At 33.5% G+C, this 20,779-nt stretch overlaps 2 protein-coding genes across 13 annotated transcripts; one reads left to right on the top strand and one right to left on the bottom strand.

The window, feature by feature from the left end:
- The first annotated feature begins 503 nt into the window (after nt 1–503).
- Nucleotides 504–17,071, top strand: LOC143244113 (protein trapped in endoderm-1-like). Of its 11 annotated transcripts, none has more exons than XM_076488216.1 (6): nt 504–1,067; nt 8,326–8,751; nt 10,908–11,178; nt 11,505–11,695; nt 12,478–12,752; nt 13,036–17,071. In XM_076488216.1, the coding sequence occupies exons 2-5, from the start codon at nt 8,405–8,407 to the stop codon at nt 12,746–12,748; spliced, it is 1,080 nt and encodes a 359-aa protein (XP_076344331.1). In that variant the 5' UTR covers nt 504–1,067; nt 8,326–8,404; the 3' UTR covers nt 12,749–12,752; nt 13,036–17,071. The 11 variants fall into 11 exon arrangements, 9 of the variants coding, with proteins under 9 accessions (XP_076344331.1, XP_076344327.1, XP_076344335.1 ...); XM_076488212.1 differs by having other exon boundaries at nt 539–1,067; nt 10,905–11,178; nt 13,036–15,990; XR_013024899.1 differs by having other exon boundaries at nt 544–1,067; nt 12,552–12,752; nt 13,036–15,990.
- Nucleotides 16,398–20,777, bottom strand: LOC143244115 (uncharacterized). Of its 2 annotated transcripts, none has more exons than XM_076488224.1 (3): nt 20,650–20,777; nt 17,647–18,356; nt 16,398–16,579 (listed from the first exon to the last, which is right to left on the bottom strand). In XM_076488224.1, exons 2-3 carry the CDS (start codon nt 18,345–18,347, stop codon nt 16,522–16,524), a joined length of 759 nt encoding a protein of 252 aa, XP_076344339.1. In that variant the 5' UTR covers nt 18,348–18,356; nt 20,650–20,777; the 3' UTR covers nt 16,398–16,521. The 2 variants fall into 2 exon arrangements, with proteins under 2 accessions (XP_076344339.1, XP_076344340.1); XM_076488225.1 differs by having other exon boundaries at nt 16,398–16,557.
- Between the last annotated feature and the right edge of the window lie 2 nt (nt 20,778–20,779).

Here is a 20,779-nt window from a genome sequence, read left to right as displayed (position 1 = left end):
ATTATATTGAGTTGTTTTTGGCAGCAAGGGAGATGTTAGAAAAGGTCCTTTTTCGTTCATTCTCTCATTGTAAAATCTACATGTTTAGCCCAGCAACCCCCTCATACAGGCCTGTCTATATTGAATTATATTAAGAAAACAAAATTTCAATAGATTCTCGTTACCAACTTTTAAGTAGAATTGTATCAAGATTTGGAATTGTCAGTAATTATCAATACCGACTTCTCGCTGGAATTATATAATAATAAGTAACCGATTGTTTTTTTAGAAGTTATTTCAAGGTGATACGAAAAGAAGCAAAGAATTAAAAAATTAATCACTGAAGTCTTAAATCGATGGAAGAGTAAAGATCGACAGTTTGAAAACATTTGTTGGAAGATGGTAATAATGTAGAACGCAATAATTGTCCAATACTATTTACCACCTATACTTTACCCTCTGGAGAAGCTGGTTTTCGTCTTTGCAAGACGCATGCTCACAACAAGAACAATTGGTGGTATAGGTACAAACTCAACTTTCTCTGAGAGTTCTAGCAAGCGTGACAAATCACGTTGAGCGAAGTTCAAGAAACGACGAATTGAGACTGATGCTAATTCATGAATTATGTCCAAAGACTTCGGTAATTCCAAATGAATAATTCAGTGGGTGGAAAGGGATAAAATATAGTACATTTAGTTATCATACGAAGTAAGTTCTGATTTCATAAAATCTTGATTACTAGGCTAATTACATTTCGTGTTTAAAATCCTGTATTGCTAAGTCGTTATTTCGAAGCTCTTGTCCTATCAAAAAAAAAGATGTGTACCAATTGATTGTTCTTAATTCGTGATTTTTGTTTTCCACGTGGTTCGTGCATCGTTTTGAATACAGAGAACGGAAAAAAAATGATCGTTTGAGGTCAAGGTTCTCCTAATGATAATAAACACTAAAATATACTTTGAAGCTTAGAGCTACATGTTTAGGTAGCTGCCACATTGTATCCTCGCCTGTGAAAGGAAACATTCGACGACATGTTCATCATTTTGAAGTAGTACATCTTTTTTTCATCAATAGAAGTTAAATATAGGGTAAGTTGTCAGTTGTTTTTTATGTGAAGTTTAAAACTTATTTTATTTATGCAAAGTATACACAGTCTTAAATCTTTATTACAATCCTTTTTGGTTTGAGAGGGAATGTAACTTTATAAGTTAAGGCTTAAGGTACAAATTTTTTGTTTTCTGGCTTGACATTGAGAAAATATAGTGGAATATCATGAAGTGCTTATTTTTATTTTTACTAGAAGGTAGCACGAACAATTTCTAAAATTCAGATGATTTTTTGTGCAGAAATTTTACACTAAAAAGTGGTTTTGTATTCCTGTTTTGAATTTTGTGCCAGCTAATCCTAGTTTTGGAGTGATAGACTAAGGTAAAGCAGCTAACCAATACCACCTACTGTACACTTTTCGGCCGCTTCTTCCAAACAAATAGTAGGATTAACATTATAACGCCATCAAGGCATGTCCATCCTGCGATTTGCATATTTTGAGTGGAATGCTCGAACCACCATTCCATGCCAGGCCCTAAGTAGAGAGAATTTTCATGCTTACGTTAAATTAAGCCGCCTTTGATAGTCAAGAGTGTACGAGATCAGTCTGTATCTTAATATAATCTATAATCTCTGTGTCTTATGAAAAAAGTGATAACTACATCGTCTCAATTTAGTTTTAAAAGGTGAATCGCAGCGTTCGGTTATTAATTCTGTAAAATATAAAACAAAGTTACTTAGTTTAAATTTGGAATGCTTCTTTGATTGTGTTCCTCTAATTGAATAAATTGTTATAAAACTGTCTTCGGTGGATGATTTTTTAATATTTTTCAGTTTATTGCAGTGCCGCCATTTTTTCATATCTGATAGTGGAAAGTTGTTGACATTTCACCTTCAAAATTTCTTTATGGTTTTTTCTGTTTCATGCAGCACTTCCGAGACAGAAAATTTTTTTTTGAATTGTTGGTTTTAATGCTGTCTGAAATACAAGTTAAATTTGGAGAATTGATTTATAAAGGAGAAAATGGTAAACATTTTAAATTTTAAAGAATTTTGAAGTTAAATCGTCTTATATAAATAAACATCTAATTATTTACTAATTAGCCTAACTTGCTCTAACCTCGCGTAAATTGACCTACCTAACTTAGCCTAACTGCTAGTTTGTTTGGCGTCGTGGACATAAAAATGATGTCTTGAAGAAAATATTAAAGAATACTTATGAATTTTCGCATTGAATCTGTTACACTTTGTGTAACACTATATACTTTGTGTTGTCTTGATGTTTTACTTTTTTTTAAATACGTAGGTATATATGTAATGTATCCTTTGTATCGTAAGCAAAATAAAAAAATATATATTTTGTCATTTCTCCAAATTTTAATTTATATTTCTGAAATCAGCATAAAAAGTACATTGTTTTTTATTGTATTTGAACACAGTGCATGAAACGTAAAATATCCTGTATTTATTTTATTAGTTATAATTTATATATGTTTAACGTTGTTATAGTGTTGAACAAGTGTAATAATAATAATAATAATTTGTGAAGTATATTTGTTCTAAAAGGTTTATTAAGAGTATAAGTAACTTGTGAATAAACGTTTTTCTCGGTTGAAGCTGTTCAATCCGTTAAGTGATTATTACATAAATGCAAGAAAAATCGTATTAAAATTTTACTATTATGTAACCAAGAGTCTGTCTGGCCTTGTGGATGTGTACTGAAGGACACCGGAGGCAGGATGAGATATTCATAAATATGACGCTAATCTATGATATAAACCGTTTCGTAGGAACTGACACTCAACCGTGCCCTCTGTGAAATTCAATAATATTTAAAATATTCATCATAAATCGTAACTAATTCCATAAAATGTGTTGAGTTCATCAACAAGTATAATCTACCAAGGTGAGAGTTCTAGTTTCTAGGGCAAATTGGTCTTTTCTTTTGTCAAAGGATTATAAAAGCTACATCTTAAATTTTTAATTTAATGCACACACACAAACACACTCGTCGCACTTAGATATTTTAGATATTTGTACAAATATCGAACTTTAAAAAAATAAAGTTAGGCTGTGAAAATTTAGACGTTATATCAACATTCCTTTTTTTTTCTTCATTATATTTTCACTAAAATTCGCCATAAATATTTGCGAGAATACTTACAAACTTGTTTGAAATGTAATGTTCGAGACTTAAACATGGCCATTTAGAACATTTTCAGCCAATAAATACTTACCTTGTTTAGTAAATAATAAAATTTATTTGTATCACGATTTATTTTGATGCTGTTCTTTGTTTTTGTATTTATAAACTTGGAAACCAGTTTACATGAAAGGGATTGTATGTATGTGGTGAGAATTTGCACTAAGACCTGCCGCAGTCACAGGCGACTTTGATTACAGTTAATATAAGCTGTGTAATAATACGTAGGCATTCTTTACATCCTACAGGTCACCGATACATATAATGTCTTCTCAAGGGTAAAAAACAAACAAAATCTAGAAAGATTTACTTTCAATACATGGGCTTACAATCGAACAATATAAACGAATTAGATAATATGGATAAGTCCAAAGATTTTTTTTTATCCTCTTCCTCTTTTCTACTACGTAATCGTGATTTTCAATATCTTCCCCCCTCTCTCCAACACACACTTACACTTCGAAGCTCAATTAGCGTCTGAACTGTTTTACGTTTTGTGTCTGTATTTTTTTTTTTTTTTTGTATTATCTTCAAAGTAAGGACTCGGACTAGATAAATTTATAATAAAATTTTGGATAAAGTAAAACCAATATAACAATACACACACACACACACACACACACACACACGTGTAACGTGCAATACGGAATGAGAAACAAATACAACAGCTATTCGTTCGTGCCCACCACAAATCGGTCTTTAGATTCACAAGTCGTCAGGTCTCCGCTGAACCACTAGGTAGACAAGTTAGTAGGATTAGTTTCTTGTAGGCAGCTTCGAACTTGATTTAAAAATTAAATAATGTTTCAGTATAGTGGTGTTTTCTTCATGTAGGCCGAGCGTGGCGAGGGTTTAATGTACCCACAAAAATGCACTTCGCACATTATGGGTATGTTAGTTAAGTAATGGTCATACCCACTTATCGGTAGACAAGAGTAGCCAAACAGTTTAACAGTGAGAGCTGTTGATTCGCTGCCTTTGTTCTAGTTCATTTCTTCAAAATTAGATTAGGGACGACTAGTGCAGGTAGTCTGCATGTAACTTTAAACAAATTAAAATTAAGATCTATAAGCGCACTTCATTCATTGATAGAGAACTTTCCTTCTTAGTACTGCTAACCTGCAAGTTTTAATATTAAAGTTAAATAAACAAACAGCATAATGTTGAACAAAAATGTTACGAAAGGAGGGATAAAAATGTTGAAAGATTAGATAAACAGGTGGAGTAGGTTGAGGTGTTAATAAATGGCTAAGTTTAGCTTACGTGGAAGAGTAATAGCGATCTATCGCTGGCTATTCAGGGAAATACTAAAATTTAAAAGTATATCGAGAGGGACGATTTCAGCTTCTAATTTTAGGTTGTAAATTACACAAACTTACAGTATGACATTAAAAACGTAAACTTGGACAAAAAGTTATGTAGAACAACAGGATGGGGGAACATCTAGTGGGGATTAATTAAGTTCGTAATTATTATCGTAATATATATTTTAATGTGTAGATACTTTAATAAGGTGAGAATGTAATTTATCCATGAGAGTCGATTAATGTTGAATGTATGCCCTGTGTTGTTGGTTAAACATAAATGTTGAATACATCCTCTATGTTGTCGTATCTGTGTCTAAACGTTAAGGTATAGGTCAAGCTTGTAATATGAAAATGTGATTAGTTCAAACCGTTGTAATACCTTAGGTTTCGTTATGTCGATGTGTTGGCTAGTAATTAAGGTTTGTGCGCATGCGTCCCAAGATGAAAAGTTGATGTCAGAATTCTATTTAGTTCATCTCACAGTTTTTACTTAAATGCAAATGATAAAGTAATCTTAGTTTTTGTTGGTATTTTAATGTTTAGTAGTTTCATCTACACTAGCTAAACAACCGTGTTAGAGATTTCTAGGGTCAGAGTAGAGACACACCTGATTTTAAGTTACTACTTACCATTTGCGCCCTCTTTTGGTAGAGCCATACCTGATTTTGAATAAATATCAGTCAGCTGCGCCTTCTGCCACAAGGACTTTATTTAGGTTTGAATTCATCGTGACTCGAACCTTGGACTTTATAATTCGCATCTTGGCATGCTATATTGTGGTAGTCCACAGCCGTTTCATATTAAAACAATTTTTTGTTTATTTGTTTTTTCATTTCGCGCAAAGCTAGTCGAAGTCCACCTTCACTATCCATCTGTAATTAGAATTGATAGACTAGGGAAAAGGCAGCTAGACAACACCACCCACCGTCAACTCTTGGGCTACTCATTTATCAACAAATAGTGGGATTGATCTTAACATTATATCATTCTCATGGGTGATAGAGCGAGCATGTTTGGTGTGACGGGGATTCGAACCCACGACATTCATATTGTGAGTCGAGGTCTCTCTAGGTCCAGGCCATGTCATGATTAAGTTTTGTTTTCAAATGTTAGCAATGGGAAAAAATCGCAACCTAATGTGTACATTTTTGTTGTTTGTAATATGTAGCTACCAGCGTGCATAATTCTACGAGACAAATAAAGAACGAGGACCTAATGAAAAGCGATTAGTATTCGACACGTAACCGGTATTTTGTGGTTGGCTAGACTTGAAACCCGTTACCAGAAAGTGAAAACAACCACTCAGTAACACTCACCGCCTTTATGCAGTTACTCTAAACCGAATACCGAGATTGACTGTCATGGTCAAAACGCATCATAGCTGAAGGTGCAGAACGCGTTATGGAACATATGACAGGCTCGAACGATGATCTTTCTGATACGCATCTTGGCATGTTTACCATTAGGGCTACATCTGATTGTAGATAAAAGTAGTGGTGAAATGAAACAGATTTTACAAAATATATAATTGTAGAAAAGTTACTTGTAAAAACTCTTTCTTGGTTACTATTGGTACATCAGATATTTAATGTGTGTGTGTGTGTGTGTGTATGAATTTGATGCATTCAGTATTTGTTTGTATATGTGAATTTAGGGCAACGATGATAAAGGTACATACTTTAAAAATTAGCATACTAACTATAGGTGAAAGCAAAGAATAGTGTTCATTTCAAAACATCCATGGACGAACTTTCTAAAATGTCTGGATATAAATGTTTTGTTACTATTTCAAGTTCTTTAATTGTGAGGTTGAAAATATAAAGCTGCTTTTTTATTAGGTGGATGGATCAATTGATTGTTTGTAATTACGTACAAAATCACACAATGGGCTGTCTGTGCTCTGTCCGCCACGGGTATCGAAACCCGGTTTCTAGAGGTGTGAGTCTAATGACATACTGCTGTGCCACTGGAGGGTACTTTATTAAGGAATTTAAACCGACAGTATTCACTAAACGTTTCGAGTATCAGACCCACTGAGAGGCCGGGGGGGGGAGGTTCCCGGATCCTGGAGAAGCCCCACATTAAAGCACTTGGTGACCCCATATACAGTAACGACTCTAAGCTTAAGCAAGGAAAGGAGGGTTCCCCCAAGAGACTCGTCTGGGTTCGTGTCAGCTATTCGCCAGTTCGCTATGACATATAGGTGATAATTACTTCTTTCACCACGTGGTGTAATCGTTATTAACGCTGAGGCTCGAGGCGTTGTGTGGCCCCCGTACAGAATACTTCCCTAAGGCCAAAGATATCTTAACATCTCCACTGCTTTTATGTACATGCGAGTCTGTTTCACTCCAAAGCAACGCAGTAGGGTATCTGCGAACTGTCCATCACGATGGATCGAACTCCGGATTTTAACATTGTAAGATCGTAAATTTATCGCTTACCCGTTGAGATACAAAGAGTTTGGAATTATTATTTTATTGTTTAAACGACATAATTACCCGATATATTATTATTATTTTATTATTTGTTACTGTCGTCTGACGGCTTTAATTTTAATACAATCTGCATCTAGTTATGTCAACATTTGAGACAGTCGACAATATAATAAACACTTTACGTCCTGTACAAATATGGAAGTGATAGCTGTGGGTAACTTCAGTTAAGTTAAAGCTCTACAGTGTGAAAGCCACGCCTCGTGAGTTTCAGTGGTTCATGACGTCACTATGCAAGTCACTTAACTGGAAGAAAAACACAACAAAAACAACGTTCACACGAGTAAGTGGCGACGTATTTAATATTCTAGTGTAATTTATATAGCTTTTATTTGTGAAAACATGACTAAAAACTTGACTGCACATGCGTATTGCAGTAGGTTTGACTTTACAGTAGAAGAACTTGTTAACCTGTTGGGAGGACAATCGAAATATGTGTTTTCATTGAAATCACTAGCCCTCATTAAAAGTTTTCATGTTAAACTGAAACAAAAACTTGATAAGTATAAGTTGATGTAAGATAAACTTACGTCATTATTTTTTGCATAATTTCACATGCGTTTGTATTTTTGTAATTAAGCGCACAGCTACACAATGGGCAATCTATGCTGTGCTTACAACTGATAGGTATCGAACCCTGGTTTTATCGTTGTTAGTCCGCAGACTTACCGCTATGCCACTGAGTGATCCCCACACGTGTGGACATCACATTATTAGGATAAAAGAAAAGTACAACTGTATATAGTGGGAAAGACTTGTAATGACATTCAATGGAAGTCTTTATTTAAAACTGGCATATTTTGTGATGAGCGCCACCCACTGGAATAAACAATTGTTTTTGCATATACAGTTTTGAGGATTGACACTTATCTTAAGCTATATAAACAGAGCAGTTTTATTGTTATACTCCGTGGAAAAGCAGGTGTCACTTCCATTTTCTTTTGTGAAAAGGTAGGTGTTATTTTTCTCTACAGTTGCTATTGTATTCTAGTTGCATATAAAAGTAAGTATCGCGTTCTTCTGCAGAAGGTGTTATAGCTTTGGAACGTTCAAAGTGCTCATGCAGTGATGAACCGACTAAAATATCATTCACAATGAATGGAGTGGAACCAAGATAGTAAGAGTTCAGATGTAATCATTTCTGTGTGTTTTGTTAAAGATGATTCAACGACAAGGTTGTTCTTTAATATTCATCACTTGTTTCTAAACTTTTTGTAATTTATTCAATTTGCAATTTAACCTTTAGAACCTTGTAATATTCCTCAAAGTTCTAATTAATTATTTTATGTTTCAGGAATGGCTTGTCGGCGTGAGAACCAACAGACTCGTGAGGTGGGGATTCGAACCACAAGTCTCTCACTTTAAGCTCTACCATGAATGAAAGTGTAGTTCTTGATGAAACCATCAAATACCCACAAGATGCTACAATATTTGCTGCTGTTTGTTGTATCTTGTTTATCATTATTGGGTTTCTAGGGAACTTTATATCAATTCTCGCCCTCTGTCGGCGCACGATGCTTCGAAACGCCACCACAGCATTTGTGATAAGTCTTTGTACAGCAGACTTCCTATTCTGTACCATCAACCTACCCTTAACTGCATCAAGATACATCCACCAGGCTTGGTTGCTAGGAGACACAGCGTGTTCCTTATTTCCATTTTTCTTCTATGGAAACGTTGGCGCTTCCTTAATGTCCATGACTTTGATTACAGTAAACAGGTACGTGTGTGTTTATGGTGAGAGAATTTGTCTGACTTAAATAATGGTCGAGTAGAAGAGCAGCCAAATGCTTCATGTTTTGAACTTTCTCTTTAGAGTCGTGTGAAACAAGTTTAAAAAACAAGATTTCCTGAAATATTTACACACATTTCCGTGCGTTTTATTTAAATTTCGCTCTTTGAATCATGCTAGATTTACAGACTTACAACGCTAAAATACTGCATTGAATACTTTGCCATTGACAGAATACATATAGTCCATTGTGTAGCTTTGTGTTTAAAAAAGACAATGTATTTGAATATAAACTGCAGGAAAATTTCATAATTTAATTACTGGAAACATTTTTTAAATTTTATTAAATATTATAGACCAGGGGTTCCCAACCTTTTGGCACTCGTAACTTGAAAATGTAATTGATGAAATAAAATTAATGTTATCCCAAGCTACTTCTAACAAGGCTACGCGACTCCCCTGCCATAGCTTCGCGACCCCCTCAGGGGGTCGCGACCCACCGGTTGGGAACCCCTGTATAGACTGACGGAATATAGTGGTACTTGTATATCCAATTTCGGAGGATTCCTTTTATACCAGCATCTATCACCATTTGGCTTCCTGTTAATTCTATGGTTGAGAGTTAAGATGATGGGTACCTCCTGGTGGTAGTTATTGTATTTCTGTGACTAAAGGTTAAGATGATGGATATTTCCTGCTAGTGGTTACTATACTTGCTTCTTAGAATAAATGTTAAGATAATGAATACCTCATGCTAGTGATTACTATACCAACTTCTTAGAATGAAGGTTAAGATAATGGACATTTCCTGCTAGTGGTTACAACATCAGCTTCTTAGAATGAAGGTTAATATTATAGACATCTGCTGGTGGCTATTATACCAACTTCTTAGAATGAAAGTTAAGATGATATACGTCTATTGCTAGTGGTTACTGTACTTCTGTGTCTAAAGATCAAACATAACCGTTGCCTTGATCGACACTAACTCACTCTTTCAGCCATTAAAATCTCTAAGTACTTGTCATTACTCTGAGAAAAAGTATAAATTCTTAACAGTTCTTCACCCTTGAGTGTGTTAAAATAATACTTGGAGTGTGTACCTAGTAAGTTTCATGTTTTGAGAGTGTCTCGATGTCCTGTTCAACAGCCACAGACTCAACATGTCATCATGCTAGGTAGAACTAAGAAAATAAAACAAAATTCAACTTTATAAACAACAGACTGGTCCATACAACGTGTTCACGTATATTATGGTGTGAAGTCTGATTGTTTTTGAATTTCGCGAAAAGCTACACGACTGCTATCTGCGCTAGCCGTCCCTAATTTAGCAGTATAAGACTAGAAGGAAGGCAGCTAGTCATCACCACTCACCGCCAACTCTTTGGTTACTATTTTACCAACGAATAGTGGGATTAACCGTACATTATAACGCCCCCACGCCTGTTTGGTGCGACGGGGATTCTAACCCGTGACCCTCAGATTACGAGTAAATTGATGTGCTCCTGAAACGTCATATAAACACGACAGTAAAATGTAAATTCCAGGCCTTGGATAAAATACGGTGTGTAGTGATTCATTATATAAATAATTTGTTTGGAACTCGCATTTGATTTGTTTGTTTGTTTTAGAGAAAAGCCAGATTGGGCTATCTGTTGTGTCTAACGCGAGGAATCTAATTCCAGATTTTAGCGTTGTAAGATCTTAGATTTACCACCATTCTACGTAGACACCAAAAAAAAAAAAAAGTTATAAATGTTCGGTTTCTGTTGTGACGTATCTATAAGTCGTAATTTTGAATATTTGTATTTGATCATAGTAACTTGGTCTGTGTAAACGTTGTTCATTTAAATAACTAACTCTGAAAATTCCCGGTCTTTGTAAGATTGTATTATGTTGTATCGCATGTCCAATCTCTTTAAAGACAAAGAACAAGTAACTACAACCTTGAATAGAAACAAACAAAAAAACTGTAATCTCGTTTTCCTGTAATATATTTATTTGTGCAAGTCATATTTTACATTTTGTTTAAACGCCTCTGTTATGAATAACAAAGTAGATAAATCAGTTGAAGTATTTTATGTATTGCAGTGGCTATAAACAATGAGTGAGACGCATCTGCCAGATTTTATTTTCTTTACAAGTAGGTTCATCATATTTAACTACCACCACCTCTACGGTAAAATCTACAAGAAACGTTTCGTTGTTTTGATGATCATCTTCTGTTGGGTATTTAGTTTTGGACTGTTGATGCCCACCTTAACAAGGGCTTGGGGAGAATTCGGACTAGACAAGGCGACATTTTCTTGCACCATTCTGATGCGGAATGGTCGGTCTCCCAAGAAGTTTTTGTTCGTTGTGGGATTTTTGATACCTTGCATCGTGATCATCTTATCTCATTCGTCCATAATCTGGAAGGTAATTGGTTTTGTGTGAAGAATTAGCTGTAACATGAAATAATGTTGTGTATTTCTAGCTGTAGGTAATTATAAGAACGTTAAAGAAATACCCAGCCGAATTTGTAATATCAACATTCATAAACAAACGCACACAAAAAATAAATAAAAAGCAGTCTGTCATAGTACTTTCATTCGTAATGTCTTTTGGGTTTTTGGGTTTGTTTTTGTTTTGTTTTTTGCTTTGTATTGTTTCACTTAATTTATTTTACTGCTTCTTTTGTTTTCCTTGTATTGGTTCGTTTAATTTCTATTACCGTTTGCTTTGATTGCCTTCTATTATTTCAGGTACGAAAGAGCAGACGAAATGTCGAGGCCCATACTCAGGTCAATCGAAGTTCTACAAATCCGCTCTTTAAACAAACAATTCATCAAAAAGACGAATCCCGTCTCAACCGCATGATTGTAATTATTTTCTGTTCTTTTGTTGTTTGCTTCCTTCCACTGATGATTGTCAATGTCTTCGACAGCAAATACAGGTATGTCGTATCAAGATTATTGTTTAATTCCATGATACCTTGTTCAGGTAAGTCACATCAAGATTATTGTTTAATTACAGTTATAATAATCAGTTAACATTTGACTGGTGATCTTTGTACTTAACCACATAATTCTTGGACGTTTAACAAAATAACTTTTAAGAAGCTCTTCGTGTATTCTTTATCCCAAATTATCATAGTTATAACCAGGTCATTTCTACCTTTTAATATGGAAATTATTAGTTCTATACGTAAGAATATGTCAATCCCTTTCCGCAAACTGTAGATTATTGTATACATATGGTGTGCACATTTTTTTATTTCAATTCGAAGTAACTTCAACAATGCCTTATGGTTCTGTGGAGAATTTAGACATGATATAATAGATCAAGTGTTATTCTGTAATGTGATGAGGTGCAAAAAGTAAACTACAGGGTTTCCTTGCTAATATAGAAATTTATATATATATAAAATCTAATGCTTTTGTAACCTTTTCATTTGATTTTTATATCTCCATTGCCTACGTATTTAACTACATTTACTTTGTTTCATAAAAGAAATCCATCTCTGCAACCTTCCTCTTTTTTTTTTTTTTTTTCTTCTTTTTTCCCTTATATAGTTTCAACAGTATTGTTCTTGGTTTATGTAAAGTCTGCAGCAGATAGTCTAGAACTGTTGCTAATTTTGCTTTAAAATTTTGGCTTATGTTTAAATATTGAGAATACATAATAGTTAAATTTCTTCAAGATTAAAACCCAGTAAATTTTAAGGGCTACTTCCAGCTTTCCCACCATTCACGTCGTGGCTTCTGTTTTAGCGTGGATGTCATCATGTATTAATCCATTCATCTATGTAGGCCTAAACCGCCATTATCGTCGGGCATATTACCGATTTTTATGTTCAAAGCCTCGAACCCAGAGAACTTCATTTGGATCATGTTTTAACCGTTCGAACTCGGAAGCAGATTTCAAGACCGTTGTATCTGAAGTGATTGTTTTGTCAGATCGAAACACCACGAGTCCAGAAGGGCCAAAAGAAGAGAACGTTGTTTAATCATGTAATTATTCAAACGTTTATTATCCGTATGCATTAACTATGATTTTAACCCTGTTTAACGCAAACTGTAGTTTGTAACGTGACATTTCTAATGTAAATGAAATAGTGACCTATATCTCTAGAATATATATTTATTAACTCAATATTTCGCTTTTACAGATTCTTTAGGAACTATTAATAACCAACAAGTTGGCTAATCCAGTTCAAAATCCAAGACTTAATTGTGTGTAGCTATATATTAAAACTCATCACGTCTCTATAACAATTATTATGTCTGTTTTCAGGATTTGTGATGCAAAGTGGAGGAATGTAGACGTCTCGACAATACAGTTTCATTTCGAAATAAAAATAATTTGTGCAAGTCAGCGAACGTTTCACCACTGTGGCCTAAACAAGGCTAGTAATACATAAACCTAATACATTTCTTGTACTGTTAGTCCAAACGAAGCCATAATACCGAAGCGTTGATTGAAACAAAACCATTTGTATTCTGGAGTAATATTTCGTATTTTATGTAACTTCCCAACAATGAGTACAACTCTTCAGTTTGCACTAAAAATCTTACTTTCATAATGATTCGTTAGGCCTAACTACGAAATAACAATCCTTTTTATGGTGAAATGGGATCAAAGTAGTGAGTCAGTCGGAACCTTTATTAGCTTCTCGTCGTTACTAGTCATACATAAATTGTTGAAATCTGTATGTTAGAAAATTAGCATTTCTGAAGAATTTCTTTATTCAACACACGCAAGGTATTGCTAATTGATATCAGCAGAAAGAAAGTTATATTAAGTTGAATAAATGAAATATTTCAAGTTTTATTTGAAATAGAGGGAAACGTAAGCTATAAGTAAAGTTATTTTAAGGTATAAAAACATTAAGCAAACCACGTCAGTGCTTTGATGGTTGTATATAAATACTTTGCTTGTGGGAAAACAAACTTTATTAGTTTTAACGTCATTTTATACCAGTAATTAGCGCTAGAGTATTAATAAAACTTATCAATATGTTACCGTTCAATAAATGTCCAAGGGTTGGTTGGAATTAAGTTTTGTTATATTTTTTGTTGTGATTATTCCTGTTTATCGTCTATCGTAATTATATTATGTTACATGATTAGTTTTCTAGATGTTTGTAGCCTATAAACACATCATCTGTTTTTATGTCTCCCTTGAACTATAATGATAAATTCCATAGCTAAGCCTTGTGACACCATTTTAATTGGATTTAAACATTTTTCGTTAGGTTCTATACGGTGTTACTAAAGTACTCCTGGTTAACTGTTATGTTCTTTACGGTGTTACTAAAGTACTGCTTGTTAGATGGCATATTCTCTTTATTGTTACTAAACTATTGGTGGCTTTCTTTAATAAATGACGTGTTTTCTATGTTGTTTTGTTTTATTTAATACACATTAAAGATTGTATTTAGATTGCAAGTTATAGCTTTTACAGCAAGGTTTCTCTGTTGTTAGAAGTTGTACATTTGATATTGATCTCATAAGTGACAGAAACATCCTAAAAACAAACCTGTAAAAATTTGTAAATTGTAATAAAATAATATCTAATTAGTAAGCAAACTCAAAGCAATTTACTGTTGTGAAATTAATGTTTTAAAAACCACAAAACGACTGGTAATAAATCACAAAGTAAGAGAATAAAAAATTCCCAAGTTTATAAATCGGACGAAAAAACGATTTCAACAATTGTTTTACTTGTTTCACACTTTGTTATTGCTTTATTTATTTATCGAAAAGCTTTATTATGAAAAACTCTGAGCTTAAAGCGCGTTCAGTAATCCTAAACTTTTGCATTATTTTGTAATGACTCGGAGATACAACTAAACTCTTAAATTTTTTAAGCTCTTATGTGTGTGAATATTTGACGTCTTTTTAAATTTCATTTTCTCAGTTGAAAAAATATTGCACGGCAAGTCTTTGTGCATTATATTAACTTTAAAAAGAAATACTAAAACCTAGATAATTTATTAAGTGTGGAACTACAAAAAATAGTTTTTTTAGTTTTAACTATCTGAACTTTTAAAGCTAAAATGAAGGAAACAACCACGTTAGTCCTAATGCTTAGGTTATATGTTTAAAAAAGTTACAAGGAAAAATAATATTAGCCCTAGTGTTAAAGTGTAAAAGGATATTTGATAAGGAACAATAGTCAGCCATATTAGTCCTAATGTTAATGTGTATTTGATAACAAAGCCTGTTTAGTCTTGACTGACGAACGACAAGAAATTTATTTTTAAACTTGATAAACACGAAATAGTAGTAGCAAACCACAGGTACAGATTGAAAGATTCGTTTTCACGTTTATTTGCAAGATAGCGCCACTTTACCTTAGATTTCCATTATGAAAACTCGTATTGTAAATACGACTCAAATATATTATTCCAGAAGTTTTTAATTACTTTATGATTTTCATCTAATAATGATTCACAAACTGTTTGGTTGCGTCTCTGTTTCTATTATTTTTCTTCAAGTGTCCGGAATTATCCCGGTTAGTTCGAAGTTGTCTTTACTATCTCATAAGCTAGGGACATCTAGACTTTATTTTACTATACCGAAATACATATGCACATAGATAGATATAACTCTACCTTATGTGTAAATTTCATATGTTTCGTTTTTACATGTGTTCCTTAAACATAATCTAAAGCAGAAGGAACGCTTTATCATTTCATTAGATTTATACACATTTATATAAAAACAATGGTTTTAGCCCCAGATATCTTTCCTCACTTAAAGCTTACTGTAAGAAAAGGTCGCTTATGTTAAATATTAATGTATCGCTTAGAATTAACTACCATTTGTGTATTTAAAATGGTTTGTATGTGTGAAATACACCATTGATAAGTGACATTTTGTTGTGGAAATGTTTTTTGAGTGTATACGACCAAATGAAGAGAAACTGTAAAAGAAAGGGTTAAAGCTGTAAATAGTACATTTATGGACCTGGTCCTGTAGGTGGAAGTGAAACCAATGTTCCAAGGCAGTGTTTTACGTTTGTGCTCAAGTTCTGAACCGTTAACAACCATATAGCATGTTGAAGTTCATAAACAACATTAAAGGATGAGGTGAACCAGAACCTTCCAGGTTGTGCACAGTAACCAAACACCGACCGATAACAAAGAGACAAATGGCACGTTTTATTATTGTTGTTTTTTTATTATAAAATATTGTAAAAGGTTAATTGGTCTGAATAAAACTGTTGTACAGTGTGAACACCAATAACATCAAAGATCGTTAGTTTCAATTGTTTTGATAAGAATAACTTTATCCGTTAAATTTTATTCTGGATCGGTGAATAACGAGTTCTGGACTAAATTACGAAGAATGGCAGCGTTCAGTAAATTAATTAGAATTATGGTGAAATTGTTCGGAAGTTGTATATTACGCTTTCGTGTAAGTCTGATTTAAAAAAAAAATATATCATTATACTCATGAGCAGTTGCGTGTAGAATGGCTACTTATTTATAATTCCGACCTTGTGTGATGTCGCCACAAAAACAATAGTTTTGAACAAGTTTTAACACAAAATTCAGAATTTCTGTTGTTAAACGATGATGGGTAACGGGTTAAACTAATTAAAATTCGTATACTTTATTTGATATCAAATTCAGTCTGATATTCTTGAAGTTGATTGGATAAAATTCTTTTATTACTATCCATTGTTGATATTTAAAATAATTATTTCCGAAAGATTGAGACATGGGTCATCTCGGATCCTCTTCACAGTTACCCTCTTAATAATATTCTTCCATTATTGTTGAACTTGATTTGATGTCAATTGGTTTTCCTGGAAGTATTCGTCGGAGAAACTGATTAATGATTGATTATTTTGAGTACACTTTGTGAATGAGTTTTAAAAGTAGATTTATATATTCAATAATTAATTGATGTATTTATAAATTCCATATATTGATCACATCAATATGGATAAGTTTTAATAGATTATTTGTATATTAATTATTAATGAGTTTCTTATTTTGAGTACACCAATATGAATCAGTTTTGACATACAATTTTTATATTCGTTTATTATTATAATTATTAATAAATTGCTTATTTTGATTACACCAATATGAATCAGTTTTGATGGATACTTTTTATATTATTTAGATAATTATTAATGAATTGCTTATTTTTAGTACACCACTATGAACCGAATTTTAAGTCTTAATTTTTATATTTTTGCGACAAAATTATATTCAAAATATTAAACTTGTAACCTGTTCACTTTAGTCAACTTTTGAATATTTTGTATATTTTCAGTAAAAATTTACAAGAAACAAAAATAAAACTTTAAACAGCTTTCCAGTATTGTTTGCTTTTTAATTTAAACCAAAGATACAGGAGGGCTACCTGCGCTAGCCGTCCTTAATTTAACAATGAATGTTTTTTTTTTGTTTTTTTTTTGAATTTCGCGCAAGGCTACACGAGGGCTATCTGCGCTAGCCGTCCCTAATTTAGTAGTGCAAAACGAGAGGGAAGGCAGCTAGTCATCACCACCCACTGCCAACTCTTGGGTTACTCTTTTACTAACGAATGGTAAGATTAACTGTACTGTTATAACGTCTCTACGGCTGAAAGGATTTAGCTAAAAAATATTCATAATGCATGATAATAGAATATACATTCGGTAGCACGTGGAACCACAAGAGTTATCAGTGAAATATTTAACAATGTCTTTTATTTCACTATAAAATTATTTCATGTGACAAATATAGAATTGCTTATAATAATCGTCGTGAGTTTGTTTTCAGGGTGTGCTACAACTTTTATCTTTAATAACTATACTTCGACAGTTCGTCATTAATCTCTGAACTATGCAAATTGTTTCGTTTCTTAAATATATAAAAAAAAATCTAAATCAGTTCCTACCCACCTAGAAAGCTTGATAACAACTTCTGTGTTGCTCGTGCTACTTTCGGCAAGATTTCGTGAATCATTGTAGTAAACTCTATTGGTGTTGGGAAAAATTAAAATATCGACTGACACCAGTTGGTTATTCGATAGATCCACTTTACGCAGGTTTCTTAGATTAACAAAGGCCATTTTTCCAACATGGTTGATGACATTCCTGGCCAGATTAACGTCAACCAAATCTTTTGAAGATCTGAAGGCAAAATTGGGTACTTTGGGAATTTTGTTATTTTCAAAGTTTACGGATACTAGAGCTTTTAGTATTCTTAAAGCGTTTGTTGGAAAACTTGTAAATTCGTTGTTAGAGAGACCTAAGTAGACCAAGGTAGATTCCGAACCGCCTACAAAGGCCTCGTCCTCCAGTTTATTCAAACGATTAAAATCCAAAAACATTTGTAAGATGGAATACTTCTGAAAAGTGAAAGCCCTTATTTCGGTAACCTCTGTTCCCGTCAGCCAGAATGATCGGAGTCGAGGATCAGGGGGACTTGCTTGCATCGCTCTCTTTAAGTCGTTAGAATCGACCACATGGAAACAGTTAATACCTTCGTAGTCGCAAGTACAGGGTTTTAGGTCTTCTTTATCAGGACAGTTTGAAGGAAGAACACTAGCCATCGTGAGAACCAGACTAGTGCAGAAACACATAAGCCGCAGACCTCCCATTGCTGTATTCTGATTTAAAGAGAGTAACATTATAAATCCATTAAAAATATCCACTAATCCCGTCAAATAAAATATAAGGCTCTATAACAAATTATTATAAATTCATTAAAAATATCCACTACTCTCTTTAAATAAAATATTCATAAGGCCTTTATAATAAATTATTAGAAGTCCATTAAAATATTCTAAGTCCTTCTCCTGTTTGTAATAAAGTACAGAGCTACACAAGGAGCTGTCTGTGCTCTGCCCACCACCCGTATCGAAAGCCGGCTTCTAGTGATGTAAATCCGCAAACATGCCGCTGTGCCAGACAAAATTATTTTTTTTCTTTTGTTACACAACGGGATATTTGTGTTGTGCCTACCACGAGTATTGAAACCTGGGTTTGGCGGTATGAGCCCTCACACTTTGTTATATACTATATACAAAATGTTTTCAACAACGTTTCCTAAATTGCCTAGCATCATCTGTTGAGTATTTTCCAATGTAAAACTAGCAACGTTTTTAGGAGAAAATGTAACCTAAGTTCAATCATATAGGTAAATGAATTGGTATATTCAGTTGTAAAAAAGATTATCCCAGGAAACACAAGATAATACAGTTTATTATACCTCGTTTCATACTTTCATATATGTACAACTATGGAATCTTATTCTAAATGTTCTGTATTATTCCCTACAGTTCAACCAGCATATTTAGTCGTTCTTTTACAAACCCATTTTTACCATACAGCCTTATGATTATTCATATGGACTTTGTGCAGGCCAAACGATGACTGCATGCGTTGTATCAGATGCTGTGTTTTTGATCATTGTTTAGCTGAAAGACGAGTTGTTTATCCTGAGAGAATAACATAATGGATCAGAATCATCAATTCTATGTAGATCGCCTATACCGCTGGTTGAGATGCAGCTTTAGGCTTGTATTAATACCAGAAATGCTTCATTAGAGATGTACACTGATTTTAATACTACTCTCCTCCACAACTTCGAATGAATTGTCGTTTATTTTTACCAAAACCTTTGGAAGAGGATTAGTCTGTAACTAGCGCATGTTCCAGATTTTCCCAGTAGTAGTTTACAAGCGTCGAACACATACACCGATAGTGCTTGGACTTAATGTTTACGAGGTAAAAGTTAAAGCTATATTTATAAAAAGGCCACTGGCAACGTCTGTTCTTGACCATCATATCTCTCATCCAAAATAATACCCCAAAAAGTTTTTCTCTATCTCGAACACTTCTGTCATTAACACTAACAGTTTCGTGTACTCTTTTTTTTTTTTTCACTCTTAAATAGATTGTATCAAAACATGGAGCCTTGTTACAAATTTTCACATGAGTATCTTTGAATCAACCTAAACTTGGATTTATACATGCTTGTTATGCAGTATGACAGCGCTGAGAGTCATGTGACTTTTCACGTCACTACTACTGGGCATGGAATAACTGCTAGTATTTTTATAGACTTCACACTAATATGCCACTTCCTGGTTGGATGACAACCAACCAGTGTGTTAAATTTAATCAAGTGACTGTACTTTGCATTAGTGATATTCATTTTCACAAAGGTGTAGCACTTTCACCGTGGTATTTACCTTTTACCGTTCCATTACCATAATTACTACCAATGTTATAGATACTTAAGATCGTTGAAGTACAGCGAAATTTTAAACAACTTGAGAAGACCAGTTTTAAACCGAAATTTAAAACAAAAATTTAATACACCAAAAAGCATCCAAATAATTCTTCTTACTTTAACAACGTGTGGCACTAGCACATGCACAAAACGACGCATTATACTAGATTACGCTACATAGTGCGTGATGCTAAAATATGCACCATTTTTTTATGTATGGATTATTAAAATAAAACTAAGTTTTTGGAGGATTTTATAGTTTAAATAAATTCCTAATACTGTAGGTTTTAATTGTTTTGAAAATAAATGTAGATAATATTCCGATTTTGTAGGTTTTAACCATTGAAAACGGTTACAGCGTGAGAGAAACATTACAGATTTACACTTTATTCATTCTACAGTGAATCAACAGTAAGATAACAGACTTGCTATAGAAAATCTGGGGTTCGATTTCCTCGCGATGAACACAACGCAGGTGGCATATTTTATAGTTTTACCCTAAAAACAAACATTTTTTAACTTTAAATTTATAGTTTAAAGTGAAGTAAATAAACTAATTTTTAGCATTATAAAATCATATGTGGTAACTCTAAATTTATGTAAATAAGAGGTCTTTACCCTCTGTTAATTACATGTAAGCGACTTCTAATACAGCGAGAACTCACCCAAACAAAGTGATGTGCTGTTCGTACAAACACCTACACGTCTTCTATACAAATCATCACCTACGGTGTAACTTAACATTGATGGTGCGCTGCGGTCGCCTTGTCAGCTTCTATCTTTATTATTACTTAT

This window comes from Tachypleus tridentatus, chromosome 2, assembly GCF_004210375.1.
Source record: "Tachypleus tridentatus isolate NWPU-2018 chromosome 2, ASM421037v1, whole genome shotgun sequence".
NCBI classification, from domain to species: domain Eukaryota; kingdom Metazoa; phylum Arthropoda; class Merostomata; order Xiphosura; family Limulidae; genus Tachypleus; species Tachypleus tridentatus.
Note: the sequence above shows the minus strand (reverse complement) of the source record. Positions and strands in the feature narration are given on the sequence as shown.